Raw genomic sequence first — 22,823 nt, forward strand, 5'->3', positions numbered from 1 at the left:
TTGATGCTGCTGTGATTATCTCAGCTTCACATGGAAGACTGTACTAGCTCTTCTGCCCTCTCATCCTTCTTTCCCACCAGTTTCTGCTGAAGTAAAAAGTTCTTGACAGGAAGCTCAAAACTCATAGACAGGTCACCAAAAGAACTAACTTCTTCCACAAATACAAACTCCTATAGGAGTGGGTTGTTCTTTATTGAACTCTGAAATGATCAATAGTGAAGCACAGCAATAAAATCCAGCACTAGAACATTTAGTAACAGCCTGAAACATAGAATTGATTTTTATTGTCATAAGGATTTGACATGCAGTTTTCACAGGACACTTAGAGCTTTAGAATTTTATTTTCATCATCATAATTGCTCATTCCCGACCCAAAACACATTTATGTTCCAAATTGCAGTGACTTCCTGATTTCTGAGAAGTAAGGCACTACACCATCCCTTCAAAGCAGTTACAGACTATCACAGCAGACACTTCTCTCTGAGATCTGAAGGTCAAGATTGCCCATGGAAAAAAATGCAACTAGTAATTGAAGGTATATCCAATGATGAGTAGCTAATCACCACTGTCGCTAAAGCAGCCCTTCTGGGTGATCTACTGTCAGACTTCAGAGGAAGCCTCCAGTGCACAGTCTTCATCTTCTCACATATGGAAACTGCTCTGTTGTTGAAAAATTCCTTAAAGCTGCCTTTTCAAGCCAGGGGACAGATTTTAACCAGAATCTTCAACCATCAGTGTGTTCTTATGGCTTAGGGCAAGGCACTGGATGAAGACATTTACATTATAACTTTGGAATAGGAGTTGCAGCCACTGCAATGCTTTCAATTGCACATTCATCAGTGCCACGGCGGATTCTGAAGTAGCCATCTTCTCCCCATGAGGTGCCCCAGCTGTTCTTCACAATCCAGAATTTCTCACCACTTTCTGGGTCTTTACCATAGCCCACCAGTAAAACAGCATGATTGGTCAATTCAAAAGGATTTAAATCATCCCGCAGCCCAGTGTGATGGTAGATCCCCTCTTTATAAAGCATGAAGTCATTATAAACCTCAAAGGCAACAGCCATTGGGCCATGCAGAACAAGCTCAAGCTTCATCAGGGCTTCATTGCAGCCTCCATAGAAACCACCAACATAGTGGTACTCAGACGTGTAGTAGTGGTAACAGCTGCGCTTGAAAAGGCACGGAGAGTCTTGGGCTGTGTAAGGGAAGCAGTCCTCTTCCACCACACCAAAGTCTTGGACATACTTTCCACCAATGAGATATGGGAAGCCACCATCACAACCTTATTAAAAAAACCAAAAAAAAAACAAAAACCAAAAAACCAAAATAAACCAAAAAAGTCTTCTTCCCTTGGAAATTCTCTTATTTGAGAATTTTGAGGTGGGAAGAATTTGAGGTAGGAAACTCTCCCACTTAAATCTTTCATAATTCTTTCAGATGTGTACATATTTGTATCTTCCAAATACATACGTATTGAACACACTTCAGTGACCCAGATCATCCTAACACTCCAGTTAGCTACAGTCAGCTTTCTGAAACACTCGGCAAAATTCACATCTGTGGGAGCTATATTAGGAACACTAATACTTGGACCTTTTCTCATCCTGACAATCCCTGTCAGAAAGGGCTCCTGACAATCCCTGTCAGAAAGAACGGCTAGTTATATGCAGTACAAGGATCTGTCCTAACAAGGATACAGTCCTCTGGAAAGCTTTAGTCATTGCTTTTGCTCATTTCCCCCTCCCTCTGAATATACCACTGGGAGAATATTTAGTTCCATTTCTTCTAGGTAAGCATTGTAATCAGCTCCATTTCGAGCCCTACTCCTTAGATATTTCCCATCTCACAGGCAGATGTATGAAAAAGTTTTATGAAAAAAGTAACTTGATGGGGAAGGGATGGAAATTTTCAAACTAGTCTCCTTCTCCAGCATTGTCATTACTTGAAAGGTGTCCATATAACCATCATCCTTACCCTGAGAGTACTGGCTGCAAGACACAACCTGCTGGGGACTGAAGACTGGTTTCTGAGTGTTGTTTGTGAGGATACGTATCCTTGCCTCCAGCATGCCCATGGAGGAAAATGCGTAACAGCTGCCACACGAGCCTGAGAAGGGGAGAAAAAGGAACCACAAGGAGCAGTCAGTAACATAAACAACGCTACTACTACAAGTAGTACCTGTACTGCCATCAGGTACATCTATTCCTAAAGTCCACTGAAAAGAGTTAAAACCTACCAGACAGTGATTAGAACTTGAACACCAATAGAGCAAAAACTTTAAATCTTCATTTAGCTTTCATGCATGCAATTCAAAACCCACTTCTAACAACTTCTCAGGAACACTGAGCTTATTTTCAAGAATAAGAGGCAAAGTACTGCTCAGTGTTTTTCAGCAGTAGCACGTAAGAGCTATCCAATTACCCTATTCCTTCAGAATGAACCTTCAGGGACCACATTAGCAGGGCTGAGAAGGCTCTATCTATCCTTTATGGAGCACATATGCTATGGGGAATGAGCTATTTGAAGTGAATGCTGACAATATTGATCTTATTTCAATGGATTTAGTCCCGTAATTTCCAGTTGAAAAAATGTTCCACCTCTACAGCTACCTTTAAAATAACTGGCTTTTAAGAGAATAGTGGTATAAAGAGCATGTTTAATATAATGGATTCATCCCCACTCTCTTTGCTTCCCAAGGGCATGTAATTGTACACTGGCTTTTCAGAAGCACCTTAATTTCCCTTCTGCTTCCTGGCAGACAGTAAAGACTCCTTACTTTTGCATCAAAATTTAGTATTGTTTCTAGCTTTAGGCCTCTGCACTCTCTAGGACCTTCCTTTCACTCATAAAAAGCCTTTGGAAATGGAATGACAAGCCTCACAGGAAGAATGATTACTTGGATGAGGTCCTATTTTATCTACTGATTGTCATCAAGGTGACTGATTTCCTTTGTTTCCTGATGGTGGGAAAGTCAAATATTGCAGAGCTATGAAAATGTGGGAGCCTTGAGGAACAAAACAACATACTTTCTCTTGAACTGTGTAGGTGTATAAAAGCAGAGCTATTACAACAGCAAGACTTCATGAAATTGCACCTTCACTCAGCTAGATGTACCTCTGAAGAGAAGGGACAAAATCAGCCTGAACAGGAACACTTTTCCCAGCAGGGCAAAGTGAAGCAGTGAAATGTGCCTCCCACTCACTGTACAGTCGCAACATCTGAGATGGGCCACACTGTAGAACACTTTGCTGCATTATGTGTGCAAAAACATGAAAAATACAATTCACTCAACTATTTCAGTCTGAAGTCTGCTGGACTGGCTGCTAAATGTCTTTTCTGTTGCCACAGTGGTATTTATAAAGTCCACAGAATGACCTCTTTTGTAGGTTTTGTTTTCTTTTTTATTTCTATACCTGAAAGCTAAAATTCTAATTTGATGGAGCAGAATGTATGTTCCTCAGACATTGAACACACTCAGCATGGACCCTCAGATTACATAAAAAGTGTAGGAAGCTCTTTTATTGGAAACAACAGACTAGCTCTTATTTAGAGAAACTTTGAAGCAACACCACAGAGAAAGGGTATAGTCTGGAACTGAGTGTTCAATTGTTTGGAAGATAAAAGAACCCTTGGGACATTCATAGTTCACACCAGGAGAAAGTACAGGACTCACACCTACAGAGGACCACATAATTTCCTGTTGCCATCTTCCTGTGCTTCCACATAGATAGAAATTCCATAAGCCTTCCTATGCTGCTTCTGCTACTAGCTGGCAGAATTTGTCAGAATAACTAAATCATAAATGAGGGATTGGTGATTTAAGTCATCCTTTTCCCACCATGCTAATGTTATGCTTCTTTGCCCCAAAATCTGCCGCCAGATAGCTACCAGTAGATGCAAGTTTATGGTGGCACAGAGAAGGGACACATTAACAGAGCTCACTCCTGGCCTCCATTATATAAACATATAATTTAGGCATCTCACACCAGAGACCTATAAACACTCTCTACAGAATCAACACATACCAGCATGGTATCCCTTGAAGTTCTTACCAGTATTTTATATTTATCATTGTCTGCAATTTTCATAGTGACTAATATCTCCTCTTGCAACTACACAGTTAAGAAACGCCTGAATTTATCAGTGTGATAAGACTGAAGGCAGTTTAAACAATTTTATGGGTTTATTCATTAAAGCTCATGATAATTTGCCATCAAACAAAATCAGGGAAAAAATTAAATGTACATCAGTCAGTGTGCAGAAAACCATGGCTAAGATTGTTTGGACAAAACCTGACAGCTGTGTTTATGCAGGGTACTGTGGTAATAGGCTTTCACCCCAGCAAGTCATTGCTGTCTGGACAAGCCAGTACCACCACCTGTTTCGGTACAGCATTGTTAGCCAGGACTCCACCCTGTTTCCACGGGTTATTCACAGTAAAGGTGCAACCTGTCAGCTGCAAGACACTAGGCAAAACCTTCTGGTTAGCAGCAAATTACATCAAAGGAACTCTAGAACTTTGAATTCAGAGGTTTTATTTCTTCATTTTTACCTTGGTTCCGAACAGGGCTGACATAATTGACACCATTCACATTTCTCCAGTCCCAGGATTCTGGCAAGCTTGAAACTTTCTTGAGTAACTCAGGTGTTAGAGGTGCAGGCTTTGGCCTAAAGAGGAGAAAATGCTTTTGAAAAACATATCACACTGTAGGCAAGGAAACAATTACGTAACACTCAAGTTTTCATCTTTGGCTTCTACTAGTTGGACTTGCTTCACACTATGCAATTTAAAATAATCTCCATCTAAACTGAGTGGGTGTCAATATGAAGAGATAAGCTTGAGCAGAATTCAAGACCTACTCAAATTGCTCCCTGAGGGAAATATATTATTAACTATCCACTGTTGAGGAATACATTCAGCACAGGTAGTTCAGTTTGCAAGCTGCAGTGTGAGCTTCAAAGAACTCTGGGTGTCAAAATCCTTTTGTATAACAAAGGGAGAAGGGACCTGTGGCCCAGCCAGGTGGCAGGACACTCAGAAAGGACCCCAGACTTTCCTGCACTTAAGGCTGGGGGTATAAAAGCCCGGGGGCTCCTTTGCTTGGGTACGAACTGCTGTTTTATTATTTAGTTACTGCAGCAAAATCAAATTATTTTAAAGATCTGGACATCTGAGACTCTGCTATTGGAACCCTGGCATCAAGCAGGTAAAGAATGCTGGTGTGACTGTGAGTGTGGGGTGTGGCTGCAAAGGGACCTCGGTCCCAGCTTGGGTGGTGCGAGTGTGACTGCCAGAGTGGCTCCGTCTGCGAGGTCCAGTGGCGGAGTTTCCATAACATCCATGAGCTGCTGAGGTCAAGGACTTTTGCACCAATCTGAAGTGCTGAGGTAACTCTCAGAGATTATAGCAACACAGTTCTACAACAGTTATTTTACTGCAATTACACAGTATGTAGAATATCTGACTGCAGAAACCATCTTGCCTTGGCAGCATGCACTGACAGCAACTACAGTTTCACTTCAGGCACAGGCATGGCTTACACTGACAATTCACTAACTGTAGTCCCACTTGCCCTTGAGACTTCTCTGGGGCAAGTTTTTACTGTGACTTTTGAAGAAGTATTAAATGTTACCTGTCCTCATCTACCACCTGCAGCCAAGTGATTCTCCCATCAGCAAAACAAGAGCTTCCTGCACTCAACTTTCATGTAACCTGATGCTTGTGCTCAGTGCTATTCACAAACACCAGACTCTGGAGACTGGTTTGAAAACAGGAGAGGGCCAACCAAATACTGTCATGGTACTGGCATGGGTGGAAGAGAGCTTCCAAATAGGTTACTGTATTTAAGATCATCTACAAGGTGACTTTATCTATACATCTGCATGCCATTCCCATGCAAATCAGCATTTTTATTCTACAGTAGGACCTTCTTCAACAAACATACGATTGCCGCAGGAAAAGTAAGCAGTATTCCTACTCACAGAAATACCAAGAGATGAAAAAGCAAAACTATGAAGATGCAAAGACAGCTATAAAGAAGGGAAGCTTTAAACTCTAGTTCTCAAATTTTGTAGAGCATGATGTACCCATCCCCATTACCACTCTCAGCTAAGTGATCCGCAAGACCCTGAAGGCATTCTCAGAGTGACTTTCATGTTTCTTCACTGAGACACTGTACTCCTGCTAGAGGATTCTTGTTGCAGGCATGGAAAAATTATCAAAGTAACCAGGGAATTCCCTCAGAAATCTTTGATATTCATGTTTAGGAGCAGAGAGCAGTTCACAGCTTTTCAACTGCAATTATGAACTAGCAGAATCAAGAACAAGCAGAAACTCCCGACTGTGGCAAGCAGCTGATGAACAGACAGAATAGGGAGATGATAACTGAGACTGCCCTGAGATGATTACTGCTTCCCTGCATATATGAGTTCAACAGTGAGTTACTGAGCAAGACTAAAGGGTAGGTGACTCTAATTGTCCCAACTGCTTGAGACAACAGATACTCAGAATAATAATTCAAATGAAAAATATGTTTGCATCCCAAGAAAATGAACTGGAAAGCCTTGAAACTTGATTAAACATCTGAAATAAGCACAGCTAAGAGCCAGGACAAATACAAGTAGACTCTTGGCAGCAGTGGGGTTTCTTGCAGAACAAAATGTCTTATTACCTTGAAACTCTGGAATAGAGACCCCCAGCTCTTTTAGTTAGTTCTTCCAGGGCAAAATTCTCATACTCCTTGTATCTTGTCGCTCTCCATGACTTCTGGTGAGCATTGATAGCATTTACAAAGTCGAAGTTGTGCACATAACGCATGTGGGAGAGTCTGCAAACAAAAGGAACCAACCAAGTAAAACAGTAAGAAAAGGACTGAGATTGAAACTAAACTCAGTACTCTCTAAACTCAGTATGTAACTCTAGAAGTGTCTTCTGGTAGGTACTGCTAAAGAAACATGGAATTACTGGATCAAGACCAGGTTTCTAAAACTTGAGACAGACTAGATACAACTACCTTCCTCAGACAAGCCAGTTTTATAACAGGGCTTCATCACAGACTGAAGACACTGTGATGCAACAGGCAAACCTTCCTCTGTTCTTCTGCATTCAGGTTTATTTCCAACATTATCGCTGGCATTAACTTTGTCCTCGGTACTGGAATTGGTTCTTACGATTTTAGCTAAATCTCAAGCACTATTATGAAACATTTTATTCCAGTAAAATGTCACTTATCTGTTGCTTACCTTCCCCCAGGCTTCTGAAGAGGTAGCTCGTTGATGCGAACATCGGATGGAGATGAAGAAATCTTGTGTCCTATGAAACAAGCCCAGTTGTGGCCAAGTACATCATGCACCCATCCTGGTAGGGTCTCATTGCAATAGCTGGTTACATTCTGGCCTTCCTTTTTGTACTGCAATGTAAAGAAGTTATGCTTGTGTTGAGCAGATGTATTTTTTAGCAGTTCCCCACCTACTCACAGCAGCTTCTTCCTGCCTGTGTTTCACAGGAAGTGGCCAAACACACTCCAGAGGTTAAGATGAAAGAAACTGCTATTTACCAAATAGCTGCAAAAGACAGTTGGGTTGTGACTTGCATTTTTAGCAACAAAGTATGCATTTGTATCAGTATCAACTAACCTGTGCTAATCATTTCCGTCCAACAGCTACTTTCTCAGCAAGATGTAAAAGACCTCTTAGTGCTCAACCTTCTCCTCAAGGTCCTGAGATTTCTTATGCCAAGTATGTGACCAGTCAACATAACTCTGGATTGCCACAGAAGTTTGAAAAACTAAGACTCAAACAGAGGCAGAATGGCAAGTTTGTCATCCAGTAACCTCACAGGAAGACATGCACTATTTCTGTTTTAAAATGTAAGTACTATTTATGCCCTGTTATTGTTTCACAAGTCAAAACCAAAGACGAAACTTCCAGCCACATTTTTAGGTTAGAGCTGTGATGGCAAAGCATCAAGAAACAATTTCTTGACTATCAAGAAATGAGGAACTATCAAAATGGAACTATCAAAATGAGACAGTGAGAAATGATGATCCCTTGTGAACAGCTCATTTAAAGATTGCAGCAGAGACTGCCACAAAAGCCTCAAGTCTTGAGTCCTAATATTTCCTTATTCAGACACACAAGTCTTCATTTCACCACTGAAGAGCAATAATGTAATTTATTCAGCAAAATGTGTCTTCATACAACAGGTACCACTAATACTTTGCCCAGCTACATAAATTTTCTGAATTAGTAATTCTCTGACAACAGAATGTCTCACCATGGGGGGTGTGTGCCTCATCTCTTAAGTGTTTTGCGTAAGGTTGTAGTGTTTTGTGTTACACTACAAAGGCACCTGAAACCCCCATGCAACAAAGGCTTTAACCTTACTTTTCTATTAAAAAAAAAAAAAAAAAACAACAACAAACAACAACCAAAAAACCCTTACACACAATTCAAGTTTTCTAGTCCAAGAAAACTTCATTAAATCTCATCCTATTTGAGCAGCACATGTACAATTCTAGTGGGATTCTGCAACTATGTTTCAACAAAATGTTTGTTCAGCTTGTTTACTGAAGAAGGTGGTGGCTTACAGTGATGGAAATGCCCCAAGATGGAAAAGATTAATTAAAGAGACTGGGAGGTTTGTGTGTATATTGAGATTTTTTGAGAAATCTGAAGGAGAACTTACAGTGAAATAATTAGGTTTATTGATCAGCAGAATAAAACTAAAGGTTAATCCTCTGTTCTGGAACAATGGGAATTTGCTTTGTCCCCAGTCTGGAGGATGCAGAGGCAACATACCTATACCCAGCAAGTGTGTTTGCTGGCTGGAGCAGGGTAGGGGCACTAGAAAGCTGAGCTTGTTCTATTCTTCCTATCTTACTGTGCAAGATTGTGCAATGTGGGAAATAACAACACTTGGCCAAATACCAAGGGCAAGGTCCAGTGATGACTTTTGAGACACACACTCTTCACAACAGCAGAACTAGAATCCAGACACTTGCAAAAGCAATAGGTAGTGACTTTACATCAAAGTTACTGTAAGATCACTTTTCTGGCTCTACATGACCAGGTATAAATTAGTACCTGGTCTTTCCTATCTAAAAGCTGCCACAGACTAAAACACTACAGCTATTCTCAATAAGCATAGGCCTTAAATCTGAAAACCTGAAGATTATGAGAGGAACAGGCCTGCTTCCTGCAACAATCCTGCCTTGCAAAGTGCTATTCTGAATTAAAACAAGTAACACAGATATGGGGCTTATCTTCATGAAAAAAGGGCAATGAGTTATCTGCTAAATAACAAATTAAAACAAACAAAAAAAAGGTGTTTTTCTCCTAGAAATCCCTCTCCCTTTCCAGAGACAAAATTCATTGCTTTTTTTAAAGACATAGAGAGATAACCACAATAGCATTCACACCTTGGAAAAGTGAATGTAGCAAATTTCTTGCACTCTTCTTTCAGTTCACTTGTATCAAAAAAATTAGAAAGGAGGTGAAGGGACAGCCAGTAGCAATGCTTCAATATAAATAAGTGATAAAAGCCAATTTCAGTCTGTCTAGAAGCCCAAAATTAGGCAATTCTAGTCCTCTGTAGCTATCTTTATGTAGAGTGCCAGACTAAGCTACTACTGAAATTACTCTGAAAAGTGGACCTGGATACTTTGAGACCATAATACACGAATGACATTTGGATAAAAGGAATTTCAACTCCAAATAACAATGTATCTAGGAAATTAAATACCCACATAAGGTCACAATTGCTTTCCCCTCCCCAACTTTTAATCCACTGATGTAGACAAGTGGCAGACAAGCCTTTAAAAAAACCTCATCTGTGCCATAACAATGATGACCACAGATTACCAGAAGGTACACCATGATATCATTGCTACAACAACTTTGCAGCATTTCTTATTTCTACTAGTGAAGGACTGACAGATGGCATCTAGGAAATTTTACTGTATCAGGTTTAAAGGACCGACTACGAGTACACCTGCCCAACTAACAGCAAGTCATATGGCAGAGACATGGCACCATTGCATGAGCAACAGCTGACTCAGGTGGATGCAACTTACAATGTCAGACTCAGCAGAAGCTGCCAGCACAGTATCCAATACATCCACAGAGCCCACCCCAGGACAGCATCCTTCATGGAGGATAACAGCCATACAGCTGTGATCATGAGCAACGGCTGGATAACTGCTTGCATGCATTTCTCTGCAGACTGTAAAGATGATTTTAATTTTTGAGTTAAAATGACTGCAGCTGTGTCACATGATAATTTCATCAGCCGATGAAATCTGCAGCATTAAGTCCATCCAGTGACCTGACCAATCTAAGAGAACTCCTTTAGAAAGGCATACAAACTATATTCATAGTTCCAATTCTGACCTTTGAAAACAGTACAATTTAATTCTATTTCAAATGCATATTTTTCTCAATCCTGACAACTCACATGGTTTTGCCTAATGCCAAAATTTAGCCAAGCCACGGCAACATTAACCTCCATGTAAGCTAAACTTCAAAGCTTGCTGTTAAGTATCTGAACCCAGGTAAGCTTTTCAGTGAAGTATACTTTTAATAACACCTTTCCTGTGTTGGTCATCATGACAATCTAATTGCATGTTCAATTCTAGTCCTAGTAAAAATCATAATTGTTTAAAGCTTTTTTAAAATCTTTAATCTCCCTAAGAGGAAACCAAGAAAGGATGGAGACCTTATTAGTCACAGCATTTTAATGAGAATTTAGCAGTGCCACATAGAGAGGCAGACATCCCATCCTCTTTGAAATCTATTGTTCTCAATTTAAGCAATGCCTAGGCAAGAAGCCAACTTGAGTTCCAGGAGGCAGGACTACCCTACATATTAAACCTGGTGGAGAGACTTATCTCTCAAGTTTACAAGTGTGCCTATGCATTTTACTATGGGAAGCACACACTGAATGAGAACAGAGCTGCAGACTTGCAGCTGCCCTACTGCACAAAAATACAGCAGATGATGTTACCAGAAAAAACTACTGCATCTTGCTACACAATATAAAATGCAAGCAAATATCAACTCCAGGTGGATTTTCTTTACTTTAGGAAAGATTCTGCAATTCTGAGTTTTGTGTTTTCAGATTTACACTTTAGGAAAGCAGCAGTTGCTCATTGCCAGTTAAGCAAGCCCAAATTAGACAGGTTAAAAGCTGACTTTCAGTTGATTTGCAGGATGATTAAATAGCATTAGCAACTCTAGCACTTCTACTTTAGTGACATGAAATAAAAGGATTGGGGTTTTTTTCCATATCCTGAAAACTTAAACATTAACTGCTGTCACTGTTCTAATTGTTTCTGTTTGTTTCAGAACAGCAGTCCTTGATTTTAACCAAATTTGGGATCATTAGGGAAGAAAGAAAAAGATGTGACAAAGATGTCACCAAGTCTGGAAAAGATTAGTAACTTGAGTGGTGAAATATTCTAAAATCTATCTCTTTTTTTTGCTGAAGTAGTTGTAATGTTTCAATATGAAAAAAAAAAAAAAAAAAAAAGCCAGACTTCTGGTATTTGCTAAAGAGTATCTCAGGAGTCTGAAGTAGAACCACTTCGCTTCAGGGACAAACAGTGAGAAACTTATGAGACTGTTTCGTGTCAAAGTGGTAGCCTTAACAATAAATAAATACCTCAAAGATATCAAGTAATTGAAGCAAGTTGGCCTCAACTTTCCCTTCAGCCTCACTCTAGCTTTTTATGTTATGCTGCTTCTATTTTTTTTTTTTTTGACATCCCTTGGGGGTGAAAAAAATTGCTAAAGCTTTATATTTTGCATAACCCTAAAAAATCCTTGTATCATCCAGCAGAAGCACATCATCAAGCTTCTGCCAAAAGCAAGTACACTAACTTCACATCCGAGTTCAGTACAGGGACATTTCAGAAGCACACATTAAACAACTTATTTTGTGCTAGAAGCAGAATGCAAGAGTGCAGTAGGACACTGCATTTAATTTGGCAAACTTTAAATCTATGTACAACAATAGTTAGAAAAAAAACACGGTTAAAGCATCGTTATTTCAGACATTAAAGTAAACTGAGGAAAAACTAGGATTGATAAACTCACCCAATCCATTCCTCTGATGTATAAAGTAATTTCCCTATAGGCCTCAAGTGAAAGTACAAGTACCTTGTAAAGGCAATGAGTACCTACAAAAGGTTCAGTGGGTGTCTGTTTAGTAAGCCACAGGAACCAAAGGCTATTAAAAACTCATTGAAATATGCACAGCCAAACAGGCTGTGTTCATATCTACACAGTACAGTAGCGTTGATAAAGTCACCACTTAGACAAGCCCACAGCTTGTCAGTAATTAACAGCTTAATTCTTTAAAACTTGGAAAAATACACTGGAGGTTCAATTAGCAGAAGTGGCACTTCTACGCCTGAAATTCACAAAGACTGTACTGGTTTAAACACTGCTCATTTTACCTGGCAAATCCTCCCTCTGCTCAATCTCAGACTTGTTGCATTCCTATTTCATATGTAATGCAATATTTACTGGATTAAAAGTAAACAGATATGCACAGTTAAATATGTCACAAGGTCAAACAGTTTGTAAGGAACCACTTCCTCCCTCCATGTGCCACTAACAGTTGTGAAATTGGGAGTTTTGCAGATAGACACATTGCATGTTGTTGCCCAATAACAGCAAGTAGCTGTCTGCAGCAAAAAATGCATTTAGTAAGTGCTGTGGTATTTCCTCATGATTCTGAGCAATAGACTTGCATCTTGGTAATCTGTTGCTCTTTTTACAGCAGCAAAATTATTAGAGAGGGTAACTGACCTGGACTCTAATCCTCCCTTATGGTGCTTAAGGAAAGAAGTCTTTAATTTAAATATGTCTTGCTCATGAATCCCCCATTACTGAGCAATGACCCAAACAAGCTTGTTATTTCTTAATACAGAAACCAACTTCAACACTAATAATTAATCCATCAGTTTACAAAGGGCTGAGGCACATTTAATGACCACAAAATGCAAGCTATTGTGTATGCTACTGCTCAGGTGTATATTTGACTCACTTTGTTTTGAGCAGCAAGATGAATCAGATGACCACCAGAAGCTCCTTTCAGTTTAAAGTATTCTGTAACAGTTTTGGTATGTTGTTTTAAGGGCATTTTTGCAAATCAGTGCAACACATGAAATCAATGCAATACATGACATCAGTGCTTATGAGTCACTTGACTTAGTGCTCATCTTCTGGGGATGTATTTCACAAGGTATGGAGAGCAGCAGCCTTCAGTACTTTCAGCTGTCTTCAAGCTGGCAACTAGCAGATCCATTTACATCCCAGAGCAGGCTACACTGTTTCTATGATTAAATTCCTCACACTCAGGAATTTGTTTGATAATCAGCAAATCTTTTACTGCCTAGCATATTGGCTTGTAAAGCAACTCTGCATTTCAGTGTAAAATATCAGCCCAAAGTTTGCTAGTTCAACAATATTCTCCTCAGATGAGCCCAACAATGACTGCTAAATTCTCCCTGCCAGAGACAGAAACAAGTTTAGGGACAACACTACAGCATACAGTGCTCTACTGTCCTCACGGAGGCAGCAATTCCTGCCACTTTTGAGGCAGGCTCTCCCACTGCAGGTGAGCTCACAGAGGTGTCCCTGCCTGAGAAACTTCAGAGTAATTCTGCTCAGTTACCCTTCAGTGTCTGTGCAGTCTTTGTTGTATCACCTGCCAAACCTATGAGGAATGCACATCACAGCAATATAATTTCACTATCTTATACAGATGAGAATGTCAATCAGGCGTTTCTCTCTCATACTTCGCTTCTGCTCAAGTACAAGACCCTGTCTTGTTTAAAAGCTTGCATTCTTACTTCAAAAATTTCCAGTTATAAGAGTGCACTAGGTCTTGACAGCAGATAGGCTGGGGATGCATAAGAAATTGGGAGGGAACACAGCTGGGAAAGCTGACCCCAACTGACCAAAGAGATATTCCATGCCAAAAAGTATCCTGCATAGAAATAAAATCTGGGGAAAGGAGAAAAGAGGGACATTCATAATCATGGCATCTGCCTTCTTATTTAACAGTTGTGCACAATGAAGCCCTGCTTTCCTGGAAATTGCTGAACACCTGCTTATTATGGTGGCAAGTTATCCTGGTGGCAAGTAGTGAATGAATTCCTCATTTTGCTTTGCTTGCACACACACACAGCTTTTGCTTTACCTATTAAAGGACCTTGATTTCAGCCTACGAGTTTTTGCACTTCTAGCCTTCCAACTCACTCCCCCAACACACTGATGGGTGAGTGTTGCTTTGCTCTTTACTGGGGTAAACCTACAACAATGAGCATCTAAATAACTTCCCCAGTAGTTGTGCTAAAAAGTCTATACAGTCCTTTCCCTTACATGAGCCAAAATCAGCACAGATGGAAGCTGCAAGGAGGTTGCAGTTAAACTGGAGCCTTCTACATAATTTCTATTCAGTAACGATTCCAGTTCTCCTGAAAGAGTGGATCACTGGCTTTTGCAAACACCTGAAAACACCCTTTAAAATAGCTGCTGTAAAATAAACCATCTACCATGGCTCCCAGAAAGACAATTTAGAGCAAAAGTTATTTCCTCACCCTCCTTAGTACTAGCCAAAGTTCAGAGATTTTATGCCTGGACAAGGCCTGGATGTTTACTATTGACTCACAAGATCATGCTTCCTGAAACAACCAAAACCACATTCATTGTTCCTGCCCAGGGCAGCACTCACCAGCTGAGAAGCCCTGCTGCATAAAGCATCTGTCGTCAAGGTAGTAAAGCCATCCTGCAGAGATTACTTCAAACCACCCTTCAGATTCATCATGCTACTCATCAGGACAGAAGCAGAGTGCTCCTAACAAGACTGTGTTCTCCTGTCTAATTCCTGCCTACCATCACTGCTTTCAGCTTGACCTGAAGGCATTAACAAGGACTGAAGAGAACAGTATTACTCCAAAGGAATAATTAGAGGCACCAGAAAGGCTCCTTAGGTATTAGAGTAATATTCTGAAATAAAATTCATAGATCCCAGAAATTTATAGATCCCAGAAATCCTCCATCAAGTAGGATAGATGGCTCTAAAGTGTCCACACATTTGACAATATTTGTAAGGAAAGATAAAAACAATGGTATTTGCTATTTGACTTGGGTCCACAGAGCCAAAAAAAAAAAAAAAAAAATCCAGGATCCAGGCTACTAGAAAAGTTAGCTTCATGAAGCCCTTCAATTGATTTAACCATGCCCAAAGGGGAAAAATAGAATCATCTGTATTTTCTTCAGATAATGGCCAGTGTGGAATATCTCTTTCCTCTCTCTGCTCCCTACCCAACCACTGATTGATGTTTCCTTACGTTCAAAAATGAAAAGAAGAAATCCAAATCCTTTATCTGGTAATCCAGGCAAACCTTTGAGCCAAAGATAATCAAGTGTCCCAATTGACCCACTGTAACACCCAGGGACTGAAGAGAAGCCTAACTAAAGGCCGTTTTGGCAACAGCCAGGTTAACTCACCTTGAAAAATGCGAACCACTTGTAGTCATTTATCACAATTTCAAAGCCTTGATTGTAAATCAAAGTGAAGAAACCATAGTTGCCCAGACTATCCTGAGCCACATCTAGCTTCTGAAGATTGACAACCACCTTTTTCTCCACAGGCCCTAAAAGAAAGAAACATTAGGGTGCGATTACTGTATGGAAGAGAAAAATAATTTAAAAAAATGCATAAAGGATTTTGTAACATTTATTCCTGAAGATGCTACAGTACACTCGTTGAATATAGTCATCTGCAAAAGGGCATTGAGACACTTCAGGACCTCCACTTACGTGTCAGTGGGTCTACATGCTCATTTTTTCCACCCCTATACAGTATCTGCACATTTTATTAGCAGCAGCACCAAACAGCTGTGACTGGGAAACACCAGCTTATTAAAACACAACTGGCTGTAGAGCTACAAAGGTGTTGGATGCTGTGTCATTTAGGTACTGTGTCTGAACGACAACTCTTCCCCTACAACATCTGGGATGAGGCATCACCCATCCTACACACTCCTTCACACCAGTGCTCCAACCCTACCAAGCACCTCACCTCCAGTGCTAGCACTGCCACTTGTCTCCTCTGATCAAAAAGCAGATGACACAGAAAAATGCAAAGCATCTACTATTTTTAAAATGACATTGACATACAATCATTAAATAGTAAGTCCCCACTATTATTATCCCCTCGAAGGAAGTGGTATTTCCATCTTTCTGGATGCTGTCAGGCTTCCCTGACTGCCAGCCCTGACAGCCTCCCAGGGGTTGACAGGGGCTGTCCAGGTGTCACCAGCACTGCCATCTTTCCTGCTGGGAGCAGCCACGGCCCGGGCAGGCAGCGCCTCGCAGGAAGGCACCCGTGAGAGAGGGGCAGTGAGCCGGCATGAGCCGTGGGCCCATGGAGAGGCCTAGTCACGTCCTCTTCGGAACAAACAAAAGAGAAACAAAACCAGTAGAGTGGAACTGCAACAGCGCAGGAAGGGCCTCCCCGCCGCCCATGCCGGCTCCGGGGGCTCCGGGCACGGAGCGGCCGCTTCCCCCTCCCCGCTCCCGGGACACCTCTCTGCCGCCCGCGGCTCCGCGGGGCGGGAACTGCCCGGGGCCCGCCGCGCTCTCACCCGCCTGCGAGCAGTTGCCGTGGCGGCCGCCGGCCCGCCAGACGCGGAGCTCCCAGGCGCCCAGCAGGTCGGCGAAGGAGCAGTTTGCCGGCGTGTCGCCCAGCACGGCCGCGGGCAGCGCCGCCAGCAGCGCCAGCGCCAAACCCCGCAGCACCCACCCCGCCATAGCGCCCGCAGCACCCCCCCCGCCATAGCGCCGCGCCCGCCGCCGCCGCACCGCTCAAATGCGCCCGGCCGCCGCCGCCTCCCCGCCCCCGGGCCCGCCCCGGCCGGGCCTCCTTCCCACACGGTGTCCTTCCCGAAGGTCGTCCTCTTCTGCGGAGCGCTTACACCTCACCAAAGGGCATCCTCCCCCACAAAGGGCATCCTCTTCCCCAAAACCCATCTATCTCCCACAAGGGGCATCCTCCTGCCCAGCCCCCCTGCCCAACCCCGAGCCTCGGCAAGTCCCCAACAGGCTTTGTTCCCGGTGTCACTGCAAGCCTACGCCTTGCTGCCCTGGAGGACGGGGCCTCGTGTTCGCCATGGGTTTAGCAGCACAAAGTGACTCAGAGTTTCTGCAGCAGCCGCGCATCACAACCAGGAAACCATGCGGCACGAACCCTGCTCGGGCTGTAAGCCCAAAACCCGGCGCCACCCGTGAGACCCTTGCACACATCAGCAGTTGACAAAAAGCAGAGAAAACCCATCCTGAAAGGAGAAGCTATGGTGACCTGCAAAATCTTGCTTGTCCAAGAAGCAGAGTGTTTGCAGGGGATGGGTGCTGTTGGGGACAGAGATGTCTCCACCGAAATGTGAGGCCCTGGGTGGGTGTGCAGGGAAGTGGCTCTTTTTCCTCTGTCTCTCCAGAAGCAAAATGTGCTCACTTTCACATTCCCAAAGATATATGTGCAATCAAGAAGGCTAAAAGACTTGCTAATGAGTAAATATACCCTCATTTAAAAAAGAGTTATATGAAAAATAACCCCTTTCTGGGGAACAATAAATGCATATATAGTATGAAGATTTTGGCTATGAAAATGATGCACTAGCTTGGCTATGATATAAATTTAAAATATATGTTGTAAACCTGGTATTAATCTACGCGTAGTTGCTCATCACAGATTTCAAAAGTGTAGCTTTAAATAACTCAGGAGCTAAACTAGGTTAAAACTGTAAGTATCCTGATCTATTTTTGTATTGATTTAAATCAGGAGATTAGGAATTGCATCAGTAAATTTAAACTGTTTTAAGTAATACATTATTTTAGTACCATCACTTTCTTTTTATGCCATCTTCCCAGCCTTTTGGGGAAGGATTAATTTGACATTTTGCTGCTGATTCTTGCAGCAACCAGCTGATAGATGCTCTTACTCATACCAGCAAAGAGATAAAAGCTCTTGTTTAAGGCAGCGTTTTGAGGATTCTAAAGCATTGACTTAATTGGAGAAGCAGAGTTTCCTCTGTGTTCCAAACAAATGCTGTTTCTGTTCACTAAGATTCTGTTGTCCGGTAGTGCTATGTTTTTTTAAAAAAATAGCTCTAGATTAGTTTTTTGCAAAGGTAGCTGGACATGACATACAAGCTGGACATTTTGCTGGTCATGCCATACAAGTGCATGCACCTTACTGTTCCTGATCAAGCCTGTCTAAACAGATGTGGCTATATCATCCTGTCTCCTTTCTTTACCGATGACTTTTTTTCTTCTGGGTCCCCATTTTCAGAGATGAACCCAAAAACTCCCAATGGCCTAAGAAAAAAGCCTCTGTTACTGTTCTGGTTTTATGTGCAGGAGCTGCACATAAAAAAAGGTCTCTGGTATCTCTATCTCATCCCTATGACACTGATTGGATGATCCTGCCTCTGCATTCTGCAGAGCTTTGAGTCTCAATTTTCAGTTTCAAATTGTAGCCACTGCAGGCTGTCATTGCACAAAACCATATGGGTTTCTCTGTAATTGCCTTAGAGTAAGAATAGATTATAGATAATAGAGGTGTATTTTATGTAATGAGGTTGTACCATGGTCACTGTGACCAGGCAGAGATGGTTCAGTCTGACCTGTTGAGTTCACTCCAGTTCTACTCTTCATCTGTAACTTATTTCACCTGTGTAAGGTAAAGGCACTCCCTGTGCCTTCTCTCCTACAGTAATTCTAATTACTTCCTTGGGAAAAAAAGTCTTCCTTGCTCATAAGCACTGACATATCTGGATTTGTCTGTGAAATACATCCTTAAATTAGTTTTGCTTTGTGTGTAAGACACATCAGATGGGACATCTCTGTTTGATGGCAGACTTGTTCTTTGTTTGTCACACTGTTACTGCTTTCTTGAAGCCAAAATTTTATCACTTATAAGACCTCCTTAAAACTGTGTTTCATCAGTGTTTGATAAAGCTCCTAAGGAGAATTAGACAAGGAATGACCAAGTCAATATGATGGTTTATTGTCCCCAATAAACCATCATATAATAAACCCCTCCCAAGGTGAGTGGTTGGTCTACTAACCTCCTGATAGCTGTGGTATGCACTAGTCTTATTTGTGAGGTAATTGAAGTCACTGTCACAGGGTGAGGGGAAAACCCCTCAAAAATAAACAGTGAAAATCTTCCTTCCAAAAGGTGAATAGCTTTCTGCTGGGTTAGAGAGTCGAATCAGCACAGCAAAGGATCCAGGGCTCCTTGCTCACAACAATCAGCAGGAATTACATGGGGAAAAGGCAGATTTTCCTTAGGTGTCAACATGTGAGAGGATGAGTTCACCACATGTTGAATGCTTGTAAACAGAATTTAGGCAAATAACGACAAATAAACTTTTTACTTCAAGACTCAGTCCTGGCCACTTTGGCTTATCACTGTCTGTACAAGTGGAAGTGGTGTGTGAGTGTATAGTGAAGTGCTGTGGGAAATGAACTGGCTGAAGAGAATCCTGGGAGCAAAAGTCACAGGAGTGGTTGTTATTCAGTCGAGTCAGTTCCCCAGTCTGGGAGTTAACCACGACCTGGGTGGTAATCAGCCATCCACTTCACAGGGGAAAACAAACATTACATGCCTGGAGTGGTTCATAGAAAGCTGATTTTTGGGTGAACAAAATTAAAGAAAAAGGATCCTTGTGCACAAGAGCTGCCCATCTATTTCAGTGGTATCTGTCTAAAAAAAAAAAAAAATATATATCTCCTTACAAACCCTGCTGCACTTTCATTGGTGTGCCATCATCCCTACCTCTGATGAAGATATTAGCACAGTATAATGGGAGTAATTTTAAAAAATTTGGAGCCCAAACATAACTGAGCTTATTCCTTTTCTTGTTTTGGAAAGGTGTGAGAATATGAGCATTTGCATGGTCCTGTGTAGGCTCTGAAATTAACTCCTTACTGAGACAGTTGTTGCTCTTCTCCAGATGGCTTTGCAAGAACAATGTCCTGCTTATGTGCCTTTAGAAAGTGAAGAGCTGTACTCAAAGACTTATTTTTCAGAGCATTAATTAATATGTGATCATTATCTCACTATAAAATTTGACCATTTTGTTTTACTGCTGGGTACTTGCACCAGCTTAGCACTATGTACTTCTATGCATGATTGAACACATCCTGTTTACTTCGCAGTGAAATTGTTTCTGGCTGTTTCTGGAAGGCAGGTAGATAATATGTATTCATTTGTTGCAACTATAAACTTACCGCATTTTAAGGGAAGATGCTCTGCAGAACAAATCAAGTAGTTTCTAGCAACTATGTGAGTTAATCTTTTAAACAGAATTAGTGTGGTGTACATGTACAGCTTGATGTACAGCACTTTGTCTAGGGGATCTAAATTAACAATTGAAGTTTGCATCTGTCTGGGAAAAAAAAAAAACCCTGTTTTTTTTTTCTAGAAAGTTGGTTTTGAAAGTTTTTCTGGGAATTCATTATTTATTTTGGTGCAGGAATTAGTAATAAAACAAACAAAAGAAGTGTTGATTAATTCTATTCACTTTTTAGAAACAACCATATATTTCCTCATATTCTTTTGGTGTTTTTAATTATTTTCTTCTCTGGCTCTAGTGGGCAAAAAGTTGCTTTCTAAAGTGCTGCCACTATCCAAAGCCTAACTAAAAATAATCCTAGCAATAATAAATAACATCGGGGTGGGATTTAAGCACAGACTAAGCCTATGGTTTAATGATCTGGCCAGTTCTCTGACTGAGAGTATCGCTCCTCTGAGGCACTGTAATATACTTGTCTGCAGTGCAGCACAGTGAGAGGCACAAGGAAAATGATGCAGCTTAATTGAAAATCCACAAAACAAAAAGTGAAGAAAGGGAATAGGAGGGTAAATTAAATGCAGAACAATTAGCCAAGCTGGGCTTTAGCACATCTCCAAACCAGTTGTTAGTCCACCTGGAAGACCATCCTGCTGAAGCCAGAGCTGGGAATAGCTGGATGTAGGGGAAAAGAGGCTGTTCACTGCTATTGCTGTGGAAGCATCCAAACTGTAGGAGGATGTCAGCAGAGTCTGGCTTTTTTTCCACAACACAATGCAAAGTTGAAAATCATAGTGGAATCTGATTCTGTAAGTCAAACATAAATATCACCTTTCAGTTAGTTTGCTTGGCTTTTGTCCACTGAGGACATTTATCTGCCAACTTTTTCTGCAAGATGATACACAGAATACTTGTCTTCATAGCCTGTGTGTATATGTGTTTGTGAGGACAAATATAAGTGCTTTGTTCCTGGAAAAAACATGTTATAATTAAAATAATTTTTTTATCCTATTTAAAAACTTAGGAAATTTATTGAAATCTTCCTGGAAACTATTGCTTTGGTTATTGTAATGACCCTTAAAATAACAGTGTTAATTCCATGTTGATTAAGATGCTATTTAAATATCTAGATAATGTTCCAGTTGGGGAAGAGTAACAGGAAATGTCACTGTAATTAAAATCAACATGGAAATCATATTATCTTCAAAACTGCCAGGAATGTAATAAGTTTCAATATAAAGAAACTTGACCTTAAAAATCTTCTTTCCTTCAGATATTTAGAAGTGTAGAATATTACAGCATCAGAGAATCAAGGTGTCAGCTGGAAGATTTTGGAGTCACTGGCAGAAAGATGTGAGTGAACTGCTGAGAGTTCACAGACATCACCCCACAGCACATCATGCATGTGCTGGAAGACATAAGCTGGTATTGAATAGATGGTGACCTCCTGGGGAGTCCTCCAGCCCTGTGGTTCACTGAAAGAAGATGATGATGAAGAAGATAAAAAAAATTTAAGTGACCTTCTCAGAGGTGCCTTATCTGAAAGAAATACCATTTTTCAGAAATATCTCATCTCATAAATGAACAGCTTTTCTGACTGAGTGCTTGGTACCTATAAGCATTTTTAATCTTCAAAGGGTAAAGGATTTTATGAACCTGAAGTAATTAAATATCTACACATCCCATAAAAAACACTATTGCTTCTACTGTTAGGAACTGGAAAAAAAAATAGAAGTTAAATTAATTTCATGTCCTGGAAGTTGATTTTACAATGTGTAGATCAGATGGGAAATTGAATGGCCACAAAAAGTAGAAAATCTGATAGCAATATAGCTGTATCATGTTGAAATAAAACAAGAAAATCCATTATACTTAGGATTTCCAGTTGACTTTCAAATAGTCAAACAATTTAAATGGTAACTAATTTCCCTTTCCTGGTGTGTGTTTGCAATTTGATGCTCAGCTTTAGCTGGTATAATTGCAGGCTGCCAATGCAAAAAAACAGTCCTGCTCTGCCTCTTCCTACCTCTTCCATCAGACCCAGCAGGTGCTTTTGTGGCATCAAAGCCAGAGACTGAGCAGTCACAGGCAAGCAAGGTGATCAGACAAAAAAAACCTAGCATGCTCTCACAGGAAAAAAAAAAAAATTCCTGTTGCATCAGATCACTGAACCCATGTCTAGATAATCCCTGAGCACAATGGAAAGCAGAAGCAGGAGGGGAATAGCAGAATTCCGCTACCATAACTGTAGTGGAATTGAACTACCCTCCATAATAGGACTAATTAATTAATGATCTAACCATTTCTCCCAGTCTTCTGGCAGGTTTTCTTATTCTGAGACGCAAGTCAGCAGTTTGCTAAAATTACTTATTTAGGTACATGTTTTTCCCTATTCCAGGCAGAAAGGTCATCCATCCACTGCACCCTTGAGGTGAGGTTCATATCCCATCTC

At 41.1% G+C, this 22,823-nt stretch overlaps 1 protein-coding gene across 1 annotated transcript; it reads right to left on the reverse strand.

Moving 5' to 3' along the window:
- Positions 1 to 168: 168 nt before the first annotated feature.
- Positions 169 to 16,832, reverse strand: CTSC (cathepsin C). Its single transcript, XM_041414108.1, has 7 exons — positions 16,661 to 16,832; positions 15,522 to 15,667; positions 7,245 to 7,411; positions 6,674 to 6,829; positions 4,555 to 4,670; positions 1,977 to 2,108; positions 169 to 1,284 (listed from the first exon to the last, which is right to left on the reverse strand). The coding sequence occupies exons 1-7, from the start codon at positions 16,824 to 16,826 to the stop codon at positions 782 to 784; spliced, it is 1,386 nt and encodes a 461-aa protein (XP_041270042.1). The 5' UTR covers positions 16,827 to 16,832; the 3' UTR covers positions 169 to 781.
- Between the last annotated feature and the right edge of the window lie 5,991 nt (positions 16,833 to 22,823).

This window comes from Onychostruthus taczanowskii, unplaced genomic scaffold (genome assembly GCF_017590055.1).
Source record: "Onychostruthus taczanowskii isolate IOZ18803 unplaced genomic scaffold, ASM1759005v1 scaffold44, whole genome shotgun sequence".
NCBI classification, from domain to species: Eukaryota; Metazoa; Chordata; class Aves; order Passeriformes; family Passeridae; genus Onychostruthus; species Onychostruthus taczanowskii.